At 43.6% G+C, this 26,591-nt stretch overlaps 1 protein-coding gene across 2 annotated transcripts in view; it reads left to right on the forward strand.

The window, feature by feature from the left end:
- Window positions 1-25,807, forward strand: part of MARCO (macrophage receptor with collagenous structure) — a 43,599-nt gene extending 17,792 nt beyond the window's left edge. For both annotated transcript variants that reach the window (XM_089520171.1, XM_089520170.1), the window contains 8 exons: window positions 1,905-2,012; window positions 3,345-3,389; window positions 14,067-14,150; window positions 15,181-15,234; window positions 16,375-16,419; window positions 21,529-21,573; window positions 23,455-23,634; window positions 24,991-25,807. In XM_089520171.1, the coding sequence (XP_089376297.1) occupies window positions 1,905-2,012; window positions 3,345-3,389; window positions 14,067-14,150; window positions 15,181-15,234; window positions 16,375-16,419; window positions 21,529-21,573; window positions 23,455-23,634; window positions 24,991-25,121 (692 nt within the window). In that variant the 3' untranslated portion in view covers window positions 25,122-25,807. The remainder of the gene's footprint in view (window positions 1-1,904; window positions 2,013-3,344; window positions 3,390-14,066; window positions 14,151-15,180; window positions 15,235-16,374; window positions 16,420-21,528; window positions 21,574-23,454; window positions 23,635-24,990) is intronic.
- Window positions 25,808-26,591: the final 784 nt, after the last annotated feature.

Consider the following 26,591-nt stretch of genomic DNA (forward strand, 5'->3'; position numbering starts at 1 on the left):
TCACCCAAACCTGGTATGTACATAAAGTTTATTCAGCCTCGTGCAAAATCTAATTTTCCCTACAAATAAAGTAATACTGTCATATTTTGTGGGAACACCTCCCCAGTCCCTCCACCTTTCTTTGGGTAACAATGACAGGGTACAGACTGCCAGAAAGAGGCGCCAGGGAGGCGCCTCTCTTTGCTCCACAGCAGCGCTGCAGCAACCAAACTGTGCGACGCTGCTGTGCAGCAACAAAGGAGCATTAAAAAGTGGCTCCTTTTTGCGGCGCAGTTCCATCGCTGCAAACCTACAAAGATGTCCCAATGGCGTTACAGCTGCACAGTGCTGTTTGGACACTGCAGAGCTGCGACGTAGCTGTGCGCGCCATGTGGGTGGTGGTGCGCAGCTGCGATGCCCTCATCACCTGCTAGGGTTGCGGGGCATGTGCACGTGCTTCCCCAAGGCAACCCTACCACGTCATGGGCGCGCCGCAAAGGGCCCATCTATATAGGGCCAATAGTAACTAGGAAATCTCTTTCTTTATACCTCAAAAGTGTTATTTTATTAATGAAACCTGAAGAGTCCTGTATATATGATGGAATTTTGGGTGTAAAAGGTTTTTAAACATGGTTCACACTGTGAGCAAGTATATTTTCAGTCCAGCAGGAGGAATGAGATTTTCAGCTCCAAAAATTTCTGCACTTAGATTTTATATTGCCTTGTATGTGCTTGTCAAAATAACCACAGAACACCGACATGGGAGAAAGGCCACAACTTTATTAAACCATTGGTAGGGTTGGCACAAAGCATAAGGTCAGGATCTGTGCAATCAAACAACCCGTTGTTGTTTGATTCTCCAAAGCCGGGTCCCTACCCGGTGCTTGGGATGACCTAGGGGCTAAGGAACACCGCTTGAGCACAAACCATGCCTTGCGTTCCCCAATTCACAAAGCCCCTAGTCACCGGGAGGCGCACCTGCGTTCTGGCCCCCGCAATGGCCAGACGCCTTCGCTCATCGCCCCCGGGTACCTTGTGACTCCCAAACCAAAACTCCATAGCCCTGGTACCACCAACGTTCAGATCCTGGCCTATGCTGCCGAACAGTTGTGACAAAAACAACCTGAAACAGCGGTGGGCGGGCGGGAGAAGCTCAAGGCTATCTCCCCTCCAGGCCTGGCTCCGCACTGCTCGAAGCCAAGCATCGACTGAGGCGGAGAGGCCTCCGAGCAGCAATATATACTGCTCGGCCCCTCCCCTCTGCGTCAATTGCGGGGCCCCGCCCCCAAGGCCAAGCCCACCAATGGGCAGCCTTGGAGGGCCGGAAGCCCCGCACCAGCAAGCCCGGCTCCCAGAGCGTCCCCCGGGCCGGAAGGGCCGCCCCTTCCGGCCCCAATAGCCAATCGGGAGCCGGGCAAGCCCCAGAGCACTCTGGGGCTTGTAGTTTTGCTGCTCTACAGTGGCAAAGCAGTCTGCCCCGCGAACGAGGTGACTGCATTTTGGTATGTATAGGCTTTAAGCAGTATACAAAAATTAAAATGTATTATAAAGTTTTATGTAGATATTATGATATAATTATGTGCTGTCCACTGAACACTTGGAGCCATAGCTCTCTTTTTGCCTGTGCATTTCTTACACTGAACAAGAGATATGTCCCCTCTCCCACTATTTTGAGATGCTCTTTCTCCATTTTGATCCTTGAGCTGCCACTGTCTTTGGTATTGGTAATCTAAATGGTAAGAGGGAAGCAGTTCAGTAGCAAGATTTGGTCCTGCCCAGATTTAGCATCAAAACACATCTTGAATCTCCTACTACTACTCTTCATTGTAATTTTTAAGCATTTAAACACAAATTTAGTGCTGCACAAAAGATAAAAATGATTGAAAAAGCTTACAAACTAAAACAAGTTCCAACATACTAAATAGGTCTCCGAGGGCCCCAAGGACAAGCTGGTGAAAAGGGAGCAATAGGACCAAGAGGACCAGTTGGAGATCCAGGACAGAAAGGGGAGCAGGGAGAACAAGGTCTCCAAGGTGAGTAAACACAATAAAACTGCTAACCTAAAGTGCCTGTAGTATGGCCAAACTTCAAATGGCCATACTTCCTGCATTATAGGTATGTCAGTGACACAAGCATATTCTAGAAATTGTACTTTGTAGTTCTGTGCTTTCAAGTTGTTTCTGAGTTATGGTGACCCTAACGTGAACCTTTCACATGATTTTCTTGGGAAGATTTGTTCGGGAGGTAGGTAGGGTTGCCATAACCCGGTTGCAACCGGGTTTTCCCCGGTTTTGGCTGCACCTGCCCGGTCACGGCACGGGTGCAGCCAAAAACCGGGAAAAGCCCGGTTGCAGCGGGGTTGCTGGGCAACCCTGGGGCCTCGCTGCCCTCCTCCTCCTCCCCCGCGCATGGCCGCGCAGAGGAAAAGGAGGGCAGCGAGGCCTGAGGTGGAGGAGGCTGCAGGGAGGCGGCGCCTCTTGGGCGCAGCCGCGCCAACCTCCCCGCCTCCCTGCAGCCTCCTCCCTCCTTCCTGGCCTCCGCTGGGGCCAGGAACGAGGCAAGGCCGCGGCAATCGCCACCGGGCTCCCCGCCTCCTTCCTGGTCCCTGCGGGGACCAGGAACGAGGCGAGGCCCAGGCGATCGCCGCCGGGCTCCCTACCTCCTTCCTGGTCCCTGCGGGGGCCAGGAACAAGGCGAGGCCCAGGCGATGGTCTATGGCTTGCTCGCCTCCTTCCTGGTCCCTGCTGGGGCCAGGAACGAGGCGAGGCCCCGATCCTGGCCTCCGATCGCGGCGGGGCCCAGGTGGGGAGGGAAAGCCTCCTTAAGTGGAGGCTTTCCCTCGCCGCTTGGCCTCTGCTCCCCGCCGCGATCGCCAGGAAAATGTAGGACAGAATTTTCAAATGTAGGATACATTTTTGTGTGTCCTACATTTGAAAATTCTGTCCTACATTTTTCCTGGTTTTGAGGTCCGGCGCTATGGCAACCCTAGAGGTAGGGGGAAGGGTTGCTATTGCTTTGCCCCTGAGGTTGAGAGTATGTTACTCATCCAAGCTCATCCAATGGGTTTCATGGCCAAGCAGGGATTTGAACCCTGGTCTTTAGAACCGTGGTCCAATGCTCAAACTACTACACAACACTGGCTCATGGAAACTGTACTAGGAATATATCATTTATTTCTTTTTAGACAAGCGCTTCCTTTCTAGCAAATTCCAGCCACTATTTTATTCATTCACATTTGTGGGTTTTTAAAATATGTGCTTAAAATTTAAAATGTATTTTATACCACACCATTTTATAATATCGGATTTATTCAAGACAGTGAGGAAAACAGCATCATACTGGCTTGCAAAATGTTTCTGTTTCAGGTCTGAAAGGACTCCAAGGATTTCCTGGACACCCAGGAGAGAAAGGTATATTATTATGAATAATTAACACTCTTTTTTTTTTTGTCATCTTGCTCATGTCTTTTAAGCAACAGGCATTTCAGCTCTTATAACTTCTCTAACACTAATTCAGAAGCTACTTTGATCATGCTTGTTCTAATAATCCTGCACACACTTACCTGGAAGTAAATTTCATTGAATGCAATGGAATTATTTCTGAGGCGCTATTTACACATTTTGTTTTGCAATGCAACTATGCAAATAATCTCACTCACACATTCCCAATTTGCTGTTCACACTATTTTTTTTTATTGGAACCACATCTCTGTGAGTGCTGTAGTTCACATGTGTCAGTACTGTGAATAAAGACCACAACAACATACCTTTATTTCAATCAACTGGCCACACTGTGAATAAAAATGAAGTCAATAATGTGGATGTATTTGAAATGCATTCAAAACATGCAGAGTTGTATCCTGATTTATCCCAGGTCTATCCAGATCAGTCATTCACTAAAACTAAAAAACAAAACAAAAAACCAACCTCCAAGATCAATTATCCCAGGTTTTGCAGCTTTTTGGCAGCTTCCCCCAAAACTTAATCAGATGCATTCAAAATTCACTTGAACAACACATATTCAACCCACTTTCTACCAGGATTCATCTGAATAATCCTTGGGTTATCATCCATAGGATTACAGTCATGGGCATGCAGTCAAAAATGGCTGCTCTTCTAAATGCACTTGCTAGGAATAAGATCTAATGATAGCAGTGGGATTTAAGGTTACAGCTAGAGTTAGAAGAGACTTATTGAAATCAATTAGATCTAAATTATTTCCTTCTAAGTGTGGGTGAATCTGTATCCAAGTCTTAATTCTGAGCAAATAGATTCAAGATTACACTGATAATTGATAGGTTTTGCAGACAAGGTGATGACTCATTAGAAAGCATGAAAGAAAATTTTAGTTGAAATTGTTAAATTCTAAGGGTTTTTTTTCCCCTCAGAAAAAAGCATAGCATTTCCGGCTTAAATGGTATTGAATTGTGGTTCTTAAAATGGATTTGTGGGTTGTTGTTTGGGGATTAGTCTCTTCCCTGTTCTTATATCTACCAAAACTGTTACCCATGCTGCTTCATATAAATTTTGGTATAAATGATAACCCTTAATGACCCCTAGATGAACTCTGTCCACCATTGCCAGCAAGGCACAAGGACATGTACCACACCCCTGAGGGGTACCCACATCATCATATCTAGAGAGTCGCATAAGAGGATTATCATATGACCAGGAAGAGCAAATGTTTGCCTTGCCTGAGGCTCTTACCCCCTCCCCAGGTCTGTTGTCGGAGCAGCTTAAGACCACTAAGACAATCAGACAGGGACATCCAGGTGAAAAGCAAGTAATTCAACACCTTTGTTCTCACCATCAAGCACCTTTGCCAGAGGCAAGATTTTGCCTATAAATATCATCAGATTTGCCTGTTCACTGGGCCAGTCTGGATTTCAGGGGGAAGCTCTGTCCCCTTGAACCCTGACCTGGCTCCTGGCTCCTGGCTCCTGGCCAGTCATTCCATGGCTGAGCCTCATGCCATCCTCATCATATTCCATCTGGATTCCTGGAGGGAGTCTACATTCTGGTACGTATCACCCCAGTGATGCCTAAAATCCTATTCCATGCTAACCTATGCTTTTCCTGAGCCTTGTATGTGTGTGTGTATGCTAGTGAATTGCATGTGTTTTTCCCCTTATAAATAAATTGGTTATTAATTCTAGAAATCTGTCTCAGCGTCAGTTGTTGGGAGGCCCTGGTCTACTCCGTATACATATCGGGAGACGATCTTGGTGGGCTCTTGTAGCCAGCCCCCCTCTTGCAATATTTGGACTAATAACAACATAATAAAATTCCCCTACGGACCCTTGGCTACAATTTGGTGGAGAATGCGGGCATAGAACTCTCCCCCGAAATCTAGACTTTCCAAACTGATCACTTGGGCTGTCTAGATCTCGGAACGTAGAGAGAACAGGGATTCCAAAAAGGCCGCTGCAGACAGGAATAAATAGGGAGGTGTGTGTGTGTGTTCTTGTGCGCTTGGCCATAAGGGCAAAGGGCTATCTTGGGTTGGCTGATCCCGTTTCATCTCTTTGGTTAGGTGTCCTGCTCATTGGCTCCGGTACGCCGTCCAGTGGTGGGCCCTAATCACCCTTGGGCGTGATTGTCGGAGTAGGCAGCCCGACGCCCTATTTTTATTTTCGCTATCGCGGGTGGGAAAGCAGAGGAGAGGTCCTCCCCATTCCCCGATCTTCAAATCCCCGTGCAATTTAGGTTCACCCCAACAGTTTAAATCCCCCTTGAACGGGTGAGGTAGGCAAAGGAGGGAGACGTCCTGGTCTGGAAGCCTAAAGCCCGGGGTCAAGGGAGGGAAAGGCAGCTCCAAGGAGTGCCATTTGTGGGAGCTTCAGGGAGGTCCCAGGGAAGGAAAACTCAGGCAGGAGTCTAGCTGGGGGCCAAAGTTTGGGTTGTTAGCCAGGCCACGCCGGAGTGGAGCTACAGCTTCCAAACTCCCCAGTGAAAGTGAGGCAGGGCTGAACTGACTTCTGACCGGGTCTAAACGGAGGATCACCCTTAAGTCGCTCGCTGCAGGAGCGCCGGGCCCTCGCGTGAATTGGGCGGCGTCCCTGACCCAGAGTTACATTTAGGGGTTCTGTGGAGTCCTCAGGGAGGATCCCAGGACAGCAGCTCACTGTAGGACAGAGAGTTGCACCAGGTTTAGGTGGGAAAAGAGGCCCCGGTTCCATAACCTCTCCCAGCCTAGGATTCAACATGGACATACCATCCGTAGCCAATAAACTAATTAAGGCAGAGCAGCCTCAGGATCGGTTGCAGAAGTGGATCCTCGGGAAGGGACCTAATCCCTGGAAAGCGGAGGGCTTTCTAACTGAGGACCCCTTTGAAACCCTGCTGCAAGTGTACAATCTCCAAACAGAAAGGAAGGGTCTCAAAAGAGTGTCCAAGGCGGAAAAGGACAGATGGGCATCATGGGGGATCTGGACCCTCGCCCATGAAGCCACTAGGGAATACAAAAAATTGGCAACAAGGGAGGAGACCAGACAAAAATTGCTGGATGAAGCGGTCGCCCGAACCCAGGAAAAGGTGGCCGAGAATGCCCTACACATTAGGGCAAGGGAGGAAGCAGCTCGACAGTTAGATACGGCCCTGCTTGAAATTGAGCTGCTGAAACAGTACAATAAGGATTTGGAAGAAAAGCTCAAGCAGGCAAAATTGGCGGCCGATTACGTATTGGCCCGCTACTCAAAGGGAAACCCAAAAGCTGATCACACCAAATGTGAGAAGCAAATCAAAGAACTAAAGGCAGCACTGGAGCTCCAACATTCGGTAGTATCCACAGTGAGCCCCCAGTATTTAAGGACCATAGACTGGGATGAGGAGACCCCACTCCCCACCAAAGCCAAAACACAGCCACGTTATAATTCCCAGTGGGAAGGAAGTGAGCAGGAACACATAATAACTCCAAATTATCCCAAAAAAGTCACCTCAGACACACCAGCCCCAATAAACCCTGTAAAAAACAGAAGGATGGTAGAAACCAGAGAGACAGAGGACGACAGGGTGGTAACTAAAACAGTAGTTGAAACTGTCTCATGGTCCCTAACAGAAGTAAAAACTATAGCGGACCACCTAGGGAGACTTGATGCCCACACTGGGGTTCAATGGATGACTAGTGTGTACATATGCTATCCCAAAGCCAAAGGACAGGACCTGACCCAGGTTGCCAGCATGTGTTTAGATCCAGCATACATGGGAGCTTTCGAAGCTGCTGCCATAAATGTTGATCTAAGCAGCGTAGGTGTAAGTGAATGGATGTCCAAGGTTGCAGGCATCCTATGGCCAGGAACAATTCTGCGCACCAAATACCAACTCGAAAGACAAGCCCCAGATGAAGCCCCTGACACCTATGTAGCAAGGAAGAAGATGTTAGGAATTCTCTCAGGGGAAATTGGCCTCAATGCAGAGGGCCAACCCATCCTTGATAACCGCGATTTTATTGCTGAAGTGTATGAGGGTTTACATGTGTCCGCCAAAACCTATCTGGGACCGGCGGCACTAAAATTACACACTTCCACGTGGGCCCAATTCATGGAAAATATCTGTGCAGTCTCAAAGATGTTCTGGAGCACAAAGGCAGACAGGGATTTGAATTCAGGATCTGGCAGACCCCCCAGGGCAGGAAGGAAAAGGGGAGGAAGAGATGGAGAACCAGTTCATACAGTCACCTATCACAACACAGGTCCCCACTTCCAGCCAGTACAGAAAGAACCCAGGAGGTTTGGAATAAACAACCCCCGGAACCAGCCCAAAAGAACAGAACCCTTCAGACAATCGCTTCGCGAAATCCGCAACAACATCTGGAGACAGCTCAGAGAGTTGGGGTTTAGCAAACAAGAGTTAGATCATAGGCCCAATGCAGAATTGATGGATCTCTTAGACAAATCCATAAGCAGGCAGTACAAAGGAAAAGCCTTTCCAAGTTTCCAAAATTCCATGAACTCCCCCAGTAGTATGGAGAGAAAAATTACAGAATTGATAGCCCAAGCCAACCTCCTCAAGGAGGAAAGTTCCACTTTGGCAGCCAGGATCCAAGAACAGAAAGGTCCCCCTTTCTCCTGGGAAAAATGCCCCAAGACTTGGAAACCTTTCCAGCCAGGCATGCCAGGAAAAGGAAACCCTAGAGGTCATTCATCCCATCCCCGCGGTCCATATTGGAATGGCACTGGGAGATGTGTCCCCCCAAGGAGACTCAGCCCAGTTCCTTGACCGAGAGGTGAGCCACACTGTCTCAGCCTCAGTTCCCCTGTCCCTCAACCACATGGCAAGGAAGAAAGGCCCCAGAAAATGGCTTTCGAAAGGGAATCTTAGAGACTGCCCTTTGAGAAGCATAGAACTCTGCAGGAACTCCAGGCATGTGCAGAGAACTTTGGTCAATGTTGAGATTTTAAAAAACAGGCAGTTTTCTTCTCCTCTTCTATAGTTTGCCTAATGCCACAGCCACATGGAAAATTTGACTGCTAGAAGCCAAGAAAACCGAATCATGGGCAAAGGAAGTTGCAAAGCCCATCATCCTGGTTAGCTTAGGACTCAAATTCAGTTAATGGCAAATTGCCTTTGTTTCCCCTTTTGTGACTTATACCACTCTGGTGTGAGTGAAGGGTTTGTCAACAAGGGAAAGGTGGTTTATCTTTGTAAAGTTTGCAACACCATGTTTGTGAAGGCTTGGGGGGGGGAAAGACTACCCTCCCCCTCTTCTTTTCCTGCTTTGCAAATTAGAGACTGAGAAATGCCTCATTGTTTTCTGTTTGCTGACACTCTGCATGTGCTCAGATGCAATGCAGAACAGAAAGCTCAGAGCTGCAGGCTCACGTTGTTTGCAGCGACCCCCTGTTCTACAGAACTAGTTTGGATTTTTAGTCCATTGCAAATATGGTTTCAAGCCCATTCCCCCCTTGTGTTTGTTCTTTATTGGTCTCTTTTTGAGCTTCTTGGCATAGTTTGGTATAGTTAGGATTGTCATTCTGTGTGTTTTAAGGTTTTGAGATATTCTTGTTGTGATTGGTGTTCTGATTCTACTTTTGGCAAAAGCACACCATCAGTCTTTTCTTTATGCTGTTAGGATTTTGTCTTTTGGGTAAAGGCATGTAGTCTATCATATTGTGCCCTTCCAGTTCTAAGGAACACATGGTTTGGACCCAGAGTGTATCCCTGCTGCCATGTGCTCGGGGCTGCATAGGTTTTAAGCTGTAGTTTCCTGTTTCAGTTTTTTGCTCTCTTTACATGCTCAGAGGCCTCCTGCCACCAAACACCCCCATCTTCTCTTTTGTTATTCTTGCATCGCTCAAGAGATCTACTCCTTTGTCTTGTCTTCAGTAATCAGTGCTGTGTGTAAAGTTTTGTAGACCTTCTGCTCAGCCAAAAGTTTTTCTTTTGCTCGTGTAAGCCCGATGTGGTCATCTTCCATGAGTCTTGTCCTACATCCTCCTTCCCGAAAGTAGGACTCAACAGAGTTACACTGTCTCAGCCCCAAACCAAAGTTTTGGTCTTTTCCTCAGGTGTTTTTAGCTGATTTGTGTGCCTTTCTTCAGCTCCCCCTCTTCTAGTGAGTACAACATGCTCTTAGACTTTAATTTGGATGTTACTTGGTTAGACTATAGATCTCTTCTGTAATTATGGAGAATGTAAAGGGACAGGACTTTCTAGTTTTTTTCTCTTGACCCAAATCTGCTACTTTTGTTGTTTTGGTTGTGATAAGAGAACATAGCATTTTGTGAAATAAATCTGGTACTTAGGTACTTGGGAAACTACATTTTCCATACTCAGCCTGCTGGAAAAGGGAGCCCCATTTGTCTCCCTTGCCTTAATTTGCATAGATTTGGCTGGCCAGCAGGGTCAGGCATTATAAAGTTATTCTTGTTTGTTTGCTTGACTGCCTGGGATTCAGGAGTCTGAAGGCAACTTCCTCTTTGTCTAAAGTCTGTAGGGATTAATTCATGATTCTAAATGTCTTTGTTTTTCTGTTAAGTAGTTATAAAGAGCCTCATATCAGCATAGTCTATCTGGGAAAAATGTCTTAGCTGCTGACTCTCAACCTTGGTCTTCCATATATTAATTGCTATTTGTGCTTGTAATTGTTTGAGATTTAGGAGTGTGAAGAAACTCCCTCCACTATTTTCAGAGCCTTGGAATTCATAGATGAGCCTCACTGGCAAAGCAGTCTACCTTTTTTGTCCTCCACAATTTATGTAGGACAGCACATCCACTGTTTAATTTAAAGTGTGTTCATACCAGTTTGTCTCACAAGCGTCCGCTGTTGCTCCTGTTTTTCTCTTTCCATGCTCAGAGACTATGCACTCTAAGCATGCTCAGGAATCCTCTTCTTTTCTCCTAGGAATTGGGAAGGATAGATTTCTCATAGGTGCTCTGTTCTTTGCTGTGAGTGTTGCCAATGATGCCACACAGCACCTCCTAAAGGTTTTACTTTGCTCTCTGCACATGATCAGAGGCTAGGATCATGCTGCAAATATACCCAGTTTTGCTCTGCCTATGCTCAGAGAACTGAGTGATTTCTTCCACAAGGCGGTGGCGTATTTTTATGTGTGTCGTTTTGTTTTCATTTTGTTTTCCAACTTTGAGACTGAGTGAAAGTCACACTCTCTCAGCCCAAACATTAGCTGTGCCTTCTCATTTTTGTTATTGTTTTGTTTTATTTTTGCTGTCAGCCCCACACGTTCCAATGCAATACCTTTGTTTTGGATTTCATCTTTTTGGCTATCAGAGTTTTGGCCTTTGGATTTATGAGCTTTTAAGGCTGCTTCTCATACAGTATTTTGGTAACAGCAGGCCTAGTGGTCAAATTGCCTGGCTGCATGAATTTAGAGTTATTTTCTAGTCAAAGTACTTTCCAGTGATACAGTTGTTGTTGTTTTTGCTTTTTCTTTTGCCTTTTCCATTTTTGCCGGTCAGCAAGCCCAATGGTTAGAATTTTTGCCAAAGCTAAAACTTCCTCCACGGCTGCTCCAGTTTATTTTCATTTTTTAAGAATGTTTCTAAAATGCACCCATAGCTGGACTACTCTGTTCAAATGGTGCAAGTACACCCAGGCACTGGGATCCAAAAATGAATAATTTGGCTATTTTGGATGTAGTTTTGCTAGAAGTTGGACTAAATTTCCACATCCTCACAGCAGCCTTGGTCAAGTCTGGAAATTGACCACAACCAAACAATGCAGTGCCCTCAGTCCATTGCCTTACAAATCCCTTGGTTTTCTGTTATTAATGTTGTGTGTTTCTATACTCTGCATGTGTATGCCAGTCCTATCCCTGGACTCTACGTACTATCTGTCTGCCTATTTAAGTGCCGGACAGTGGCCTCACTGAACTTCTCTGCCACTGCTTTAAATGTTGACCTCTTCCGCAGCCTTTACCTATCAGGATTGGCTCCAGCGGGGAGCCAGGTAAAAATTCCTATCTTTTTCAGTAATTCCCATGGCACATAGATATAAGTTGGAGGTCCTATCCTTTTCTTACAAAACTCCTATAGCAAAGCCAGCCTGGTCTCTGCGGGAGACCAGGGGGGGGAGAGAAGAAACTGTCCTCTTCATCCTCCAAGGCAAGTAAAAACCATATCTCTTTTCCACTCCTATTTTGAAGCAGACCCGCTCTGTCGGGAGCAAGGGGGGGGAGGAGTCTGTCTTCCTCCATCCCCACTGCATGTAAAATTCTATCCTGTCCTTGCTCTGTTCTCCTATATCCTCATGGGGAAGGTAAGCCCCAATATTCTTCCCAAAAGCCAGGCCAGACCCCACAGATGTCATCCCATCGATGCCATGATACAGGACTCTCCAAGCTGTTTTCCAGCCTTCCTGATGTCCCCCGCTCCAGGGTTGAGACTCTTTTCCCTGCATCCTTCCTGTGATGTCCTCCATCCCCTGCTGCCATGGACATCCTCCAAAGGCTCATTCAAGACACAACCGGTGTCCTCACACCTCTGCTCCTGTTCCAGATGGTCCTCCATGGCCCTACCTACATCCAGATGCCTTTCTTATTACTGTCCGTCCAGATGACAAGCTCCAGACCTATCGCTGTTAGCTTTCATCGCTGTTTTCCAAAAGCTCATTGCCTGCATTCAAGTGTTCCACATGTGGAACTACTCACCACAGGACTTAAACTGCCATCTCATGGACGTTAGCCCACTTCACCATGACAAATGCCCACATACAGGATCTATGGCTCATCCTTTCGCCATATGGACATTGGCTGCAAAGAAATTGTTTCTTGCAGGACAGCTATACCTCATGCCCGCATTCTCATATCCATACTGAGCCATCTGGCTCCCGCTGGACAAAACCTAACATGGACTCTGTCATCCCATATACAAACCACCAACTGTTTGGACTCATGTCACATTCATTTGCTCTTTTCAGTCATTGGACTCATTTCCACTGGTTGTTGCTTTTCATACTATATATTGATTGTCTATTGCTTTTCTCTTGGCCTATTGAAGGCTTTTTCCGTTGGTTATATTTCATGTGCCCCCTTTTCACCCCCACTTTTGACTTTGGTAATAATCTTTGGTATGTATGGTGTATGATTGGGTTCCAGACAATCAAAGGCTTCCCATGTGCATCACCAGTGTGATACTTCCCTTAATAGGATGCCCTCTCCAATATTCTCACACCAAAATTTCTATGGCAAAGATTAATTCGGAAAATACTCATCCCCACCCACCTGTGAGTCCTCGTAATTTCCGAGGGGGGGGGAATGTTACCCATGCTGCTTCATATAAATTTTGGTATAAATGATAACCCTTAATGACCCCTAGATGAACTCTGTCCACCATTGCCAGCAAGGCACAAGGACATGTACCACACCCCTGAGGGGTACCCACATCATCATATCTAGAGAGTCGCATAAGAGGATTATCATATGACCAGGAAGAGCAAATGTTTGCCTTGCCTGAGGCTCTTACCCCCTCCCCAGGTCTGTTGTCGGAGCAGCTTAAGACCACTAAGACAATCAGACAGGGACATCCAGGTGAAAAGCAAGTAATTCAACACCTTTGTTCTCACCATCAAGCACCTTTGCCAGAGGCAAGATTTTGCCTATAAATATCATCAGATTTGCCTGTTCACTGGGCCAGTCTGGATTTCAGGGGGAAGCTCTGTCCCCTTGAACCCTGACCTGGCTCCTGGCTCCTGGCTCCTGGCCAGTCATTCCATGGCTGAGCCTCATGCCATCCTCATCATATTCCATCTGGATTCCTGGAGGGAGTCTACATTCTGGTACGTATCACCCCAGTGATGCCTAAAATCCTATTCCATGCTAACCTATGCTTTTCCTGAGCCTTGTATGTGTGTGTGTATGCTAGTGAATTGCATGTGTTTTTCCCCTTATAAATAAATTGGTTATTAATTCTAGAAATCTGTCTCAGCGTCAGTTGTTGGGAGGCCCTGGTCTACTCCGTATACATATCGGGAGACGATCTTGGTGGGCTCTTGTAGCCAGCCCCCCTCTTGCAATATTTGGACTAATAACAACATAATAAAATTCCCCTACGGACCCTTGGCTACAAAACAAAAACAAAAAACCTTTACCAAAGTAAATGCTGATCGGCTGCCATTGCTTGACTAACAGATGCTTCTTCATTCAATTTACCCAAAGGAGTTTTGCTTTCCCAACATCATGGGTCGATGAATTAGGCTTGTTCTTAATTGTAAAAAAGAGATTTTGAACCCCTCTTGTCCTGTCTGTTCTAACAATACCTGTGGTGCTACTGTATAGATTTGCAATCTAAATCTATCCTTATTTACATAAATGAGAATGAAAACAACATCAACAGAATATTGGTGTAAAACAGCTGAAGATGTTCTGTTCTGTGTTTCTTTTCTTCTGAGGCAAAGAGCCTAAGACATCCAAAACTGGAGAGTAATTGTTTTGTTGTTTTGATACCAGCCACAACTTGTATGTGGTATCTTAACAACTGAAGTGGTATCTTGCTCTGCAAAAAAAAAAAAAAAAAAAAATGCTGATCTTTCTACACTTTCCTTCAGTCCCCAGTCATAGAAAGTCATTCATTGCTTTATTTGGTTCCTCTGTCATTCTGACTATTGTTGGCATTCTTTGGTTCACTTACAAGGTGTTCCTGGTAACATGGGCCCACCAGGACAACCTGGACTGCAAGGTGCAAAAGGAGAGAAAGGTGCAGCAAGTAACCTTCCAGGTACAAAAACCGCCATGTTTCTTAGAGTCAAATTAGATGTAAGGACTATTGTTTGCACTTCTCCTCCTCCAATATGATTTCCTCAAAGAAACATGTCTCAGCAATCAGATTTACAAATTAATTTTGTGATCATCTTCCAATTATCAACCACAAAACAAGGATTGTGATTAAATATAAGATACATAGGTGAGGAAAATTACAAGCTTTGATAAACATCTTTTACCACCTGGGGGAACACCTTTGCTAAAATGTGATACATCCATTGTCTAGTTCAGTGATGTTCTGTGGGTGGTGGTATGCCATGTCAGGGGCAGTGGAAAGACCCAGGGGGACGATGGGGGAAAGGGGGGCAGCAGGGGGCAGTGAGGAAAAAGGGACATGGACATGTAGCCAAAGTATTGCTGCACAAGCAAGCCTTCAGGAACATGGTGGAGATTAGGAGTTAGAAGATATGGTGGCAGGGGAGATGTGGCAGACCAGGGACCCGGCTCAAGCTTTATGAGTTTTGCCAGGACTTGTTCGGAATATTGAAGCTGCACTGTAGATTCTGCTTTGCTTCATCAGATAAGCTGAGAGAAGAGGTAGCAGAAGAAATAATGTCAGGTTGTTGCTCCCAAGGTTGCTGCTTGAACAGCTACTTAGGCCACTGCTCCCTTTGCACCCAGTCACCCTAGGAGCAACAACCAAGCAGCCAGCCAGCCAGCCAGCCTTTTGCTGTATTGCTAATACAGGCAAGAGGGAGGAGCAGGCCTGGGCCTCTGTTACTGCTTTATTCACACATACGAGGATAAGGATGAGGTGGTGGCAAACCTAGTGTGGCTGAGGTAGATGCTGCTGGCTGGCTGGCTGCTGCACAAATAGTAGACCTAACATCAATAGGCATTAGAGGCATCTAGCAAGTTGTTGTTCAAGAGGAAAATGGATGGTAGCCCCCAAAAGTTGGGGACCACTAGTCTTGTTTGATCCCTTGTCTTCTGACATATTGCTTTTCAAGGAATTTCTTACATGTTCTATCTCTTTCTTCCATCAGGGGTACCAGGACAGAAAGGTGACCAAGGGGAAAAAGGCAGCAAAGGTGATCCAGGTAAAGATAAAGCTCAAACATATAAAGTCAGTGTAGGAACAAAAAGAAGGTTTTTTTAACAAAAAGTTATAAAGTTCTAAAAATCAATCAGTTGAATTCTCAGCCCTACATGTGATCAACTTAGACAAAAATCTTTGTGCAAATATTAAATGTAGCAAAATGGGACCCATGTGAGTTACCGTGACAATGTTTAGATTACAAATATTGTAATGAGTTTAGGCAGAAGTTTCCAAGAGTAATCACCTGCACAACAGACATTGTGGTCTAAAAATGTACTGTATGAAATAGTGATGTCAGCAGATATAAATCCTTCTTGGATTGTTGTTTCATGATTGACTGGCCCCACATGGCCTTCCAGTAGAGCTACAGTATATCAACTGAAGACTTAAACCAGAATCCTTTTGGGGATTTCTGTATATGTAAACACCATAGTTATGGTGCTATATCGTGAATCCATCCTGATGAGCCCCTGCCAATCCCCACTTACCTGGAAGAAACTTCTGCAATCAATGGGTGTCCATTACCCTGTCAGTGGGAAAGCAGCTGACTAACATTCCCACCTGCTTGCACAAGCAATCTCCAGTACGACAGGCAGAAACAGGGCTCCTGTCACACTGTACAGGAGATTGCTCACATGAGATGGGACCATCAATCAGCTGCTTCCTGATCAACAGGAGAATAAGGCCACATCAATCATAGCAGCTGCTTCCCATAAATGGAGATTGGAGGACTTTCATAGTCCATAAATTAGGAGCTATATAGGGGTCATGAATACTTGTAGTTTAGATTAGCTCCACGCTGGTGCCACAACAAACTACAATCCCCAGAATTCCATAGCATTGAGCCATGGCAGTTAAAGTGATTTCAAAGTGGATTATTACTGCAGTGCAAATGCACCCTAAATTATGCCTTCATAACTACCCAACAGGATTCTGATCTTAATGTGTATTTTTCGCTGTTTGTAATTCCACAGCACAAATTTCTGTGGAATTTGATTGAGGTTTGAATGTTTATTTTGCATATTCAAAACTATTCTTGGAAAACTGGTTGTAAAGATAAATATGAAATTGCTATAACATTTCGATTTTATACTTTTATTTTTCAATGTTGGTTCTCTCACCTTCCTTCCAATTATTTCAGGAATACCAGGAGTTAAGGGTATAAAAGGAAATTCAGGAACTAAAGGTAAGGTACTTGCTGGATTTTTAAAAGGAAACTGGTGATTCAACAGAATTGAAGCTTTCTTAATTATTTTATTATTCAAGGAAATTAGTGACCCCATAGAACTGTAGCTTTTATTATTATTAGTCACTGTCTTTATTCTCTGTGCTTTTAGCTGTCCCAGTGTTATGGAAGGCAGCTTGCCATTAAATGAAATATCAGGGGTATCACTTTAACCACATGGAACTATGTACATGTAAATACAATGAGGCTGTGTATATGATATTGTAATACAAAGGTATAATTTGCTAGTTGTTCAGATCACAACTATTGCCATTACATTCAGTGATATACAGGAATTACAATTTATGAGTAATATTAGTACAAAAAACATTTATAAGGAATTGGTATGGGGTGGTATGGGAGGAGGTCAGTGTGTTGGGGTGACACTGTGAGTTACTGCATTGGGTGACACCAACCTTAGTGACACCATTGTAAAATATAAAAACAGAATACACTATACAGTAAAAGCACTCAAGACAACCCAGTCTTGAAAATATGATTTACTTTTTTAAAAAAATGGCAGCTCCCAGAATGCCTCAGTGAATGAAGCCAGTGGTAAAACTGGCTGGGGTATTAGGGGAGCTGTAGTTCTGTCTGTGAAAGTAACAGCTACAAAAACAGAAGTACATTTTTGTCACTCACGTAATATCAGTGTAGGTCCCACTGGAAAGGCTTGCTGGAGAAAGCATTGTAAAGATGTAAGGTCAGTACTGAAAAAGCTCTCGAATGTTTTGCCACCTGACAAGCAGCAGCTGGACAGCCATCTCCCTGGGATGCTGCAGTTGCATCCTGAGTTATATATCATGCAACAAGTACGATGTCAAACAAGATGGCCTCCGAGATCCCATCCAATACAATGATATCCACGTAGACCAAAGCAGGAGAAAGTAGTCCAATTTAAGTTTAAGTTTGGAAACGTTATTTTTTTGATGACAGTGCCCCTAATCCCCTATGATGGGGAATTCTGGGAGTTGCCAACTCTGAAAGTAACTCCCTTGAGCTGTAATTTTATGACAGTAATTAGAATTTTAATAACTTAAGATAAGGATTCAAAAGCTTCTCTGTAATTGTGAAGAGCTCACTAAAAATAGCAAAATGGAATTGCTTGCAACAGAAAAATGCTTTTGCTGATGCAGCCTAGTTATATTAGTCTGGCAGCAATTGATCTGGGCCAATTTTATGAGGAACTGTAACTACCAAGTACTTTCCAGCAGTGTATGTTTTTGGTCACTTATCTGCATTTCTTAGGCGGGACACAAACCGCCATATAGTACGTCTTCTATACGTACTAGGGTTAGGAAGGGGCGGTGCTTCCGCACCCCCCTAACCCTAGTACGTATAGAATATGTACAACATGGCGGCGCCCCTTCCACATGGGGGCCGCCATGTTTACGTACTGGACGCATAGCGTCCAGACGTGTTGCGGTGCCTATGATGTCGCGAATGCGCCAGCGGCGCCTTGCGACGTCATAAAGGCACCGCAAAAAGAAGCTCCGAAATGGAGCTTCTTTTTTGCTCCGCGCGGGAGCCGCGCGGTTTGGCTGCTGTGGCTCCCTCGCGGAGCAAATGGCTCCGGCGGGAGGCCGCCGCAAAGCGGCGGTCTATATCCCGCCAAACTATGATATTGTGGGTGACTGATTTATTAGTAGTAATAATTTTTCATAAAATTAGGGGAAATCAATTACTGCTAGGATGCACTCACTGGCAGGAATATCTGTCACCAGCCCAATTCTATAATATGGACATATAAAAATTTTCACATCGTAAAACACTTTGTTTTGTAGGCTAGCACTGCATGTATTTCTAAGTCATGCTTACACACTGTAAGAGATAGCCGCTGGAATGCAGTCCACCAGCCAGGTATGGTGGCCTACCAGAAGTTCAATATAGAACTTTCTAGTTTTGAAGTCAAGAAACCAGAATGTGGAAAGTTATTTTTTGGATTGTAACCCCCCCCCCTTCCCAACTCCTGGCTGGGGCTTTCTTGAAGTTGTAGTCCAAAAATAACTTTCCCAAGTTCTGAGTAAAAGAAAGGCTTTGACTAAATTCCTAATATTTTGTTGTACTTTTGTGCCAGCCTGGGCTCAACACAGTTTTGTGCAGCCTGGTCCATATGAATGTAGGGAGGGGGGCATCTTGAAGTTGTTTGTATTTTATTGACTGGAGATATAGGTGCAGTATAGACTGCTGAAAAACGGCACCTGTTTTTCCTACAGAGGGAAGCCGCAGCCGCCAAACCGCACGACTTCCCTCTGGTGGAAAAAGAACCCAGGAAAAGCAGGTTCTTTTAAAGCCGTAGTGCACCACTGGAGGCACTAGTTACGTAAGCGCCACGTGGCAGCATGCGGACACCGTGCAGCGCTTACACAGGGCGCTGCCATTGTTACGCTGCCATCACGTTCTAGGGTTAGGGACCGTGCGGTTGCCGTGCGGTCCCTAACCCTAGAATTGGCCCAGGTACGACACTTATTGGCGGTATGTACTGGACCATAGTCTAATTGCAGAAACAAACCATGTAATCAGAAACCAACCTCTCTCTTCCTTCCTTAATCAGAAGTCTGATCACTTCAGGATACACTCAGACTTGCAACATACTGCTTAGTCAGTGCTGAGAACCCCTCCCAGTGAAACACAAAAGTGTCATTGGAGTGCCATATTTCAAGAAGAACACTGACAGGTTAGAGAGGAGTCAGGAGGGGCAATGTCACTGTTTAGAGAGTATTGAGTTTTTAAATGTCAGTTCATGCACTGCAGTTATGGGAAGGGGAAAAGCAGAAGTGATTTGTACTTCCTCTCTTCCACTTCTGTATCATCAGTTGTGGGTGATTTTGCCTACGGAGAAATCTATGGCCATGAGATGATTCCTTGTACATGTCACTATGAGAAAAAGTGGAGAGGCAATCATCATTTTATGTTCTGTAGAAACCTTGGCACAACATTATATCTTTATCCATGTTTTTGCTTCTTTTTAATATTCATAGAACACTTTCAGTTGTTTGAAGCACCATGTATTCATTATTACAGTATATTTTATAACAATGCTGCAGAGCAAACCAAAATTATTTCCATATGCTGATGGGAAACTGTGAATCAGTGAGTGGTATATTTTGCCACTGTGAAAGTGAGAGTCAATCTGGCAATTTTCTGATCCATAGCCCAGTCTCTTAGTTACTACCAGAGCTCAGAAAATTCACCTTATTTGGACCACAACTCCCAGAATTCACCAGCCATCACAGACAATGCTTGGAGAACTGTGGGAGCTTTAGTTCGAAAGGTGAGCCAGTGTGGTGTTGTATAGTGTGGTGTAATGGTCTGAATGTTGGAATGATACCCTGGGATACCAGTTTAAATTCCTGTTCGCCATGTAAACCAACTGGGTAACCTTGGGCAAGTCACACTCTCTCAGCCTAAGAGAAAGGCAATAGAAAACCGTATCTGAATAAATCTTGCCACCACCACCACCCCAGATAGTTTCTAGGACAGGGTTGAAAGTACATGAGAACATCTATTCAAAAAGTAACTTTCCCCATCTCTGGTTACTACACTACAGCAACAAATGGCATTTCAAACTGCTGCAATCACAGTTATAAATATGGTTTTCAAACTGTGCTTTGAGTTTTAGGATTAAGAAACAGGTTACTGATCATAAAATGTTGCTGTGTGCCTTGAAGTCATTTCTGACTTATGACAACCCTAAGGCAGCCTTATCATGGGTTTCTTTTGGCAGAATTTATTTGGAAGGGGTTTGCCCTTGCCTTCCTCTGAGACCGAGAGATTGTGACTTGCCCAAGGTCACCCAGTGAGTTTCGTAGCTGAGCAGGGATTTGAACCCTGGTTTCCAGTGTCATTATTATTATTATTATTATTATTATTATTATTTATATCTCCCGCTTCTCCCTTTGGATCGAAGCAGGATTACAACAGTAAAAACATCATAAAATGCATACAAAATACATCAATCAAAAATAAAAAGGGGGAAGAGTTGTTACAGTATTGCTCACAGTTGTAAGAATCGAGTCATCATATTCAGAAGTTCAAAATCAGATTAGAGGAGATCCATTGGATAGGCCCGCCGGAAGAGATCCGTCTTCAATGCCCTCTTGAAGGCTTCCAAAGAAGGTATAAGATGGATCTCTTCCGTTAAGTTGTTCCAAAGTCTAGGGGCCATCACAGAAAACATTTTACAAGAGGTGGTTTTCAACCTGGTTTTGGGGTGTTCTAATATTTTTGTGCCAGATGTCCTGAGAGTGCGGGGCGGATTATGTAGGGAGAGGCATTCCCTTAAGTAACTCGGGCTCAGGCCATGTAGGACTTTATAGGTAATAACCGACACTTTGTATTGCGCCCAGAAGCTAATCGACAGCCAATGTAGAGATTTCAACACCAGTGTAATATGCTCTGATCTCGGTGTCCTGGTGATCAGTCTGGCTGCAACATTCTGAATCAATTGGAGCTTCCAAACTTGGTACAAAGGTAGCCCCATGTAGAGCGCATTACAGAAATCTAAACGAGAGGTTACCAGTGCATGTACTACTGTTTCAAGGTCTCCCTGAGCCAGGTAGGGACGCAGTTGGCGTATCATCCGAAGTTGACACCTTGCACTCCTGGCTATCGCCTCCACCTGAGATGTCAACTGTAGAGACGAGTCCAGGAGTACTCCCAAACTGCGAGCTTCATTCTTCAGGGGAAGTGTGACACCGTCAAGGATGGGTTGGGAAATCTCCTTCCCCAGACCAGAGGCACCTATACTGAAACCACTGGCCCTCTTTTTGCGTGAAATGTTATATCATATTTAGTTCAGAAAAGGAAAGAAAATTTGAACATCAGAGAGCAGGATAAGAGACAGAAAGAAAGGAGTATCCAAGTCCATGTGTCCTGGGAGGTGGACTCCTTTTGTCCTAAATATGGTTAGAAGACAGAACATCATACAACCTCACCAAATGAAAGAGAGAAATTTTTCTTTTTCTGTCCTGAAGGAAAGAGTAATAGTTTTCATTAAAAACTTGTTAATGCAAAAATTGCAATCCAGACATCTGCATGTTTCATACATTCATTTTTGTGTTCCATCAGGCTCCCAAGGGATACAGGGACTTAAAGGTGAAAAAGGGGCTCCAGGTAATGATCAATTCTTTTTCTTCTATGTAACAGTTACATAAAATTACAACAGCCAAAGTTTGTGGACTTTTTTCTTTGTAAACTGGGGTCCATGTGAGTTGGGGTTTCTCTGAATAACAGACAGGGGACCCTATCACATGGAGTTAAAAGAGCGGTTTACCTTTCCTGAATTCAGTGCTAATTCATCAACCAGCCAGTTTTTATCATACATAAATCGCAGCTGAATCACCACCTGGGTTCATCGCAGATGCAGCCAGGGTTGTCTAAGCTGCTTCCAAGGCCATTTTTAGCTTCTGACTTCTAAAAATGGCTGTGGAAGCAGCTTTGACGGCCCTGGCTGCATCCAGGATGGGCCCAGGCAGCAATTCAGCAGGAATTTATGTGTGATAGGAACCATCTGCCTCCCAAATAAGCAATGAATTCGGGGAAAGTAAGCCACTCTTTTAACCCCATGCAATGGAGTCCCTCGATAGTTCCAAAGGATCAAGAACTAATGGATAGAGCTTTTCTACTAAAGCAAACAGGGCTGTTCTTGGTTATATAAAGATTCATATACACCCCTGATAGTTTCCATGCTTACCTGGCATTGGTAAAAGTAACAGTCATAAATGTTATAGAAATTTTACTAATATATAATTTTGCACAATCTGTTTTTGCTGTGTTTATCATCCCAGTAATGTTTCAACTCCATTGGAGTGTTATATATTCTTGTATTACACTATATTTGAGGCCTTGACAGAGGTTGGGAAAAGTCACTGATATGGACAACAGAACAAAATACAAAATGTACAAAAGAGTGACAACTTTATTGGCCAACCAAAGTGCAAAAAATGTATCATGCAAGTTTTTGAAGTTTCATTGGCAAAGATGTTAAAAACCATATAGGAGAAGAAAAGTGATGATGCTAGAGTTACAGTTACAATGATCTCAGATGTTATTTCTGTTTCAATCTAAGATATTGTGTAGGGATATTGGTACAGGCAGAGACTGTTCTCCTTTTTGGCCATGTAGGGACTGGGGACAAAGGACAGTAAATGACAATAAAATTTCAAATCCATTATCAACAGCAAAATAACTTCCCTTGCAATCCAGGCTGCCCCCGTCCTGTGCAAAGCCACCTCTCCTTAGGCAAAGAACATTGGCTTTCTCAAGAAGTCTCTGTACTGGTACATCTGAGAAAAGTAGGCACATTATCTTGCAAAATGTAGTCCAAATGAAAGTTTTACCTTTGTTGGAGGTGAAAACCTCAAAGAATTAATTACCAGTCCATTGCCCCCTCTTGTTAAAGTTTCCCTTGTTGCAAAACAATTGTTAGGTCCAAATCCAATCCAGGAAACATATTTAGGGGGTTCCATGCTGGCCATGGACAACATCTCTGAGAAACCTCCAGCCCACATGGTCACTGGCAATGGAGATTCTGTAACAAAAAAGAAGTAACAATAGACACATACAGCAGTCCTTCCACATTTTCTGGAGTTAGGGGTGAAGGACGCTCATAAATATTGAAACACTGCAAATAAAAAAACACTATTCTTTTTACCCAAGAGAACACCTCTCTAGGAATCTCCAGGTCCTCCATTGCAACTCTATGGTCAATATCTGCCAGATCCTACAATCATGCTGGAGGACCTACAAATGCCTAGAGAAGTGTATTCTCTAGAAGTCTAAGTTCTCTAGCACAACTCTATGGTCAACTTCTAGCAGAATGATCTAGAGATTCCTAGAAAGAACATACGTATTAATCAAAACCGCAAATAATCAAAGCCAGAAAAGTCAAAGACATAAACATGGAGGGCCAGCTGTATTCTGACTGATTCTGACCAAAACCTTATTAGTTTTCTTTTGTCTTTTGATGTCAATGATACGTTTTTTTTTTAAAAGCAAAAGGATTCCATCCCCTTCTCAGACTTATTGGAGGATACTATCGTGGCCGAATTGAGATTCAGCACAATGGAGAATGGGGCACCATATGTGATGATGACTGGGACATAAATGATGGAGCAGTGATTTGTCGAATGCTGGGATTTCAGAGTGCAGTTAACACTTTCACTGCAGCTGCAGGTAATCTACAAATTTGTTCACTGCTTAATTTAATCAAGGCACAAAAAGAGAGATTCAGTTCCAGGTAATGTACCTTGATTGCATAGGAAGCAGCATTTCACAGAGTTGTCTTTAGTTACCAACTTCATAGTAAAACTGAGGCAGAATCTTCATTCTCCAAAGAGTCAGAGGGGAAACAAAAAAGAGATGTGCAGTAGGAGGCCTCCTGTGTTTGTGGGAGGCTACAGGTAGTTGAAGGGCAGAGAAACAACCAGATTCTTTCAGGCAAGGCTGTGCCCATAGTTCCACACCAATGCTTGAATCTTTGTGATATCCCTGCATAACTGTGTAGGTGCAACTAGAGCCTCAGATATGGTCTAGAGCAATTTTAGAATATTCCTACTAGCAAAATCACATCCTCACTTTTTTCCATGATCTGATGCTACTGTATTCTATTTAAAAACAAAAACAAAACACTATGAATTCTGCAACCAGGAAAGTCAAGTGGCAACATATGCAAGTCTGGATACTTTTTTCTGTGCTACTGCATTACAGCTTGTTTTAGGTCTTCAATGGTTTGAAGAATGAGAAAGAAAATGATGAGGGTATTCCAGGTAGGGATGGGGGGGGGGGTCATCTTTATTCATTCACACATTGAAAAAATTGGCTTCAACACCATCAAGAAATAGTGAGAATTTTGCATAGTTTTCTCTTGGTATTTGAAAGTCCCAAAGTATTACAGAAGAATTATTCTATACAGAGGACTTTTTTAAAACAGAAAATAGGTTTCCTGAGCAGAAAGCACTGTGAAAACTTGTTTGCATGCAGAAAAAAGGGAAAAAATGTCGTTGCTTTTTGTGCAGAAAACCCATATGTTCTTCTCTGTGATATAATTCTATTGGGGCTTTCGAATATAAGGGAAACACTATGGAGGACAAAACAGTTGAGGATTTACATCCTTAATTCAAAGAGCATTAAATAAAATAATAAAAAAATAAACATTTTATTTATATACCGCCCTTCTATAAACCAGGGCGGTGTACAACATTCATAAAATACATAAAATATCATATACATACACAACATCCATTAAAACCGTTCCAGCCAGCATTAAGGTCCTTTCCAGCATTAAGGTCCTTTCCAAACTTTTTAGGACAGTAGTGGTGCAGTTAATCAGTTGCTATGTAGGGTGCATAAGTCTTCGCTAAAGTACTTATTTCCCCTACTGGGAAGTCCTGCTTTCCCAGGACTCAGGCTGTCTAAGATCTTTGCTTGAGGAGCAGCATTACAGATCCATTTAGGTGTTTGATTGTTTTATCCATTTTAATCTATGGTAGCTAATTTCACCTCTCCTTTCCTACATTTGACTAATACCAGGGTCTGGAAAAATCTGGTTGGATAACGTGCGTTGTACAGGAAATGAAGACACTATTTTTTCATGTAATAAACAAGAATGGGGTGAACACAACTGCGGTCATAGTGAAGACGCTGGGGTGGAGTGTGCTTAACAGAAGACAATTCCGCCCTGGAATCTGTAAGACAATGCTTTAATGGTTACACATTTACAGCATTATTTCTATGAGCTAATTTAGCTAATAGACTGATTTATTTTTAGTTGCAATATACACAGTTCAATTACCCTTTGCTTATGAAGTCAGTTTTTTAATCAGATGTGTGAAGAATTATGTCTCATTTTTATACGTTAAGTTACCCTGTGAACACTTGTTTAGAAGTATAGTACAAATAAATAGAGAGCAAATCCCATTCCTGTTAATTTACAAGTGATACTCATTAAACTCAATGAATTCTACTTGTGTATAAGTATATCTCACATGCATAGCCTTCAAATGTCAAAGACTTTTTAAAAAAGTCAATAATTTGAAAATATGTCCAGCTAGATTTTAAAATTCAAATGTTTAAAATGACTTTCCAGGGTAAATTTAGTATTGGGAATTTAGTATTTATATCATGTGAAATGTACCTTGTGGGTACATTTTGAAGGCAAGTGCTTCCATTGTCTTTCTTTCTTTTATGATTTGAGCATGACTTTGGATTGCCTAACTGGTTGAAGACAGTGCTAAAAGGACATCTCAGGCAGAAGGGGAAAGGGCCACTAGCTCTTAAATTATTTCTCTAAATTCCCAATCTTCAAAATAATGAAAAGTAATTCCTGCAAAATAAACAATAAATTTTTGCTGCTGCTGTTTGTGTGTGTGATAGCTGTACTTTAAATTATGAATCCCTCAGATATGATGCTGCAGTTCTCAATGCAAACAGCAATTATAGCTTTTTAAATTAAATATTTTTATGTCAGTTCACTGCTAAATAAACCTTTCAAATACTTCTCCTGTACTGAATGCATCCATGCATACTCACCCCACCCATTATAGCAACTGGGTGATGTAAAGCTTATTGTAAGCAAAAGCCTATGATAGTCACTTCCTGAAAGGGAAACAGAAACAGCTTTCTGCAAGAGAAGACTCTCGGAAAGTGAAGTTTATAAAGAATCTAAACATCTCTACAACAAGCCTCATGCAATCACAATTCAAAGGTTTCCTCAGGGTTTAAGCGTGACAGTTAACTCAGCTCTGAGCCAGTTTAAAGAAATATTGCAGCTGTGCTCTGTTATATGGCCATGAAACCCACTGGGTGATTTGGGCAAGTCACATGCTCTCAGCCTCAGGGGAAGGCAATGGCAAATTGAACAAATCTTGCCAGGAAAACCCAGTGATAGGGTCACCTTAGGGTCACCATAATCAGAAATGGCTTGAAGGCACACACTGCACACACACAGAGCTTTATTGGGAATGTATGTGTATACATGTAGGTGCACCATGTGGTGTACATGTGCATATTTTAATGTTAATAAATTTGCTTAGGCCTCATTCACTTATGGGAAACCCAAACTGACAAATTATTTCCACGGAAGACAGAAATTTGAAATTTGTTTCCTATATAAAAGAAATATTTAAACATTT

Source organism: Sceloporus occidentalis, unplaced genomic scaffold (assembly GCF_023333645.1).
Source record: "Sceloporus occidentalis isolate IW3139 unplaced genomic scaffold, rSceOcc1.0.p SCAF_4, whole genome shotgun sequence".
Taxonomy (NCBI): domain Eukaryota; kingdom Metazoa; phylum Chordata; class Lepidosauria; order Squamata; family Phrynosomatidae; genus Sceloporus; species Sceloporus occidentalis.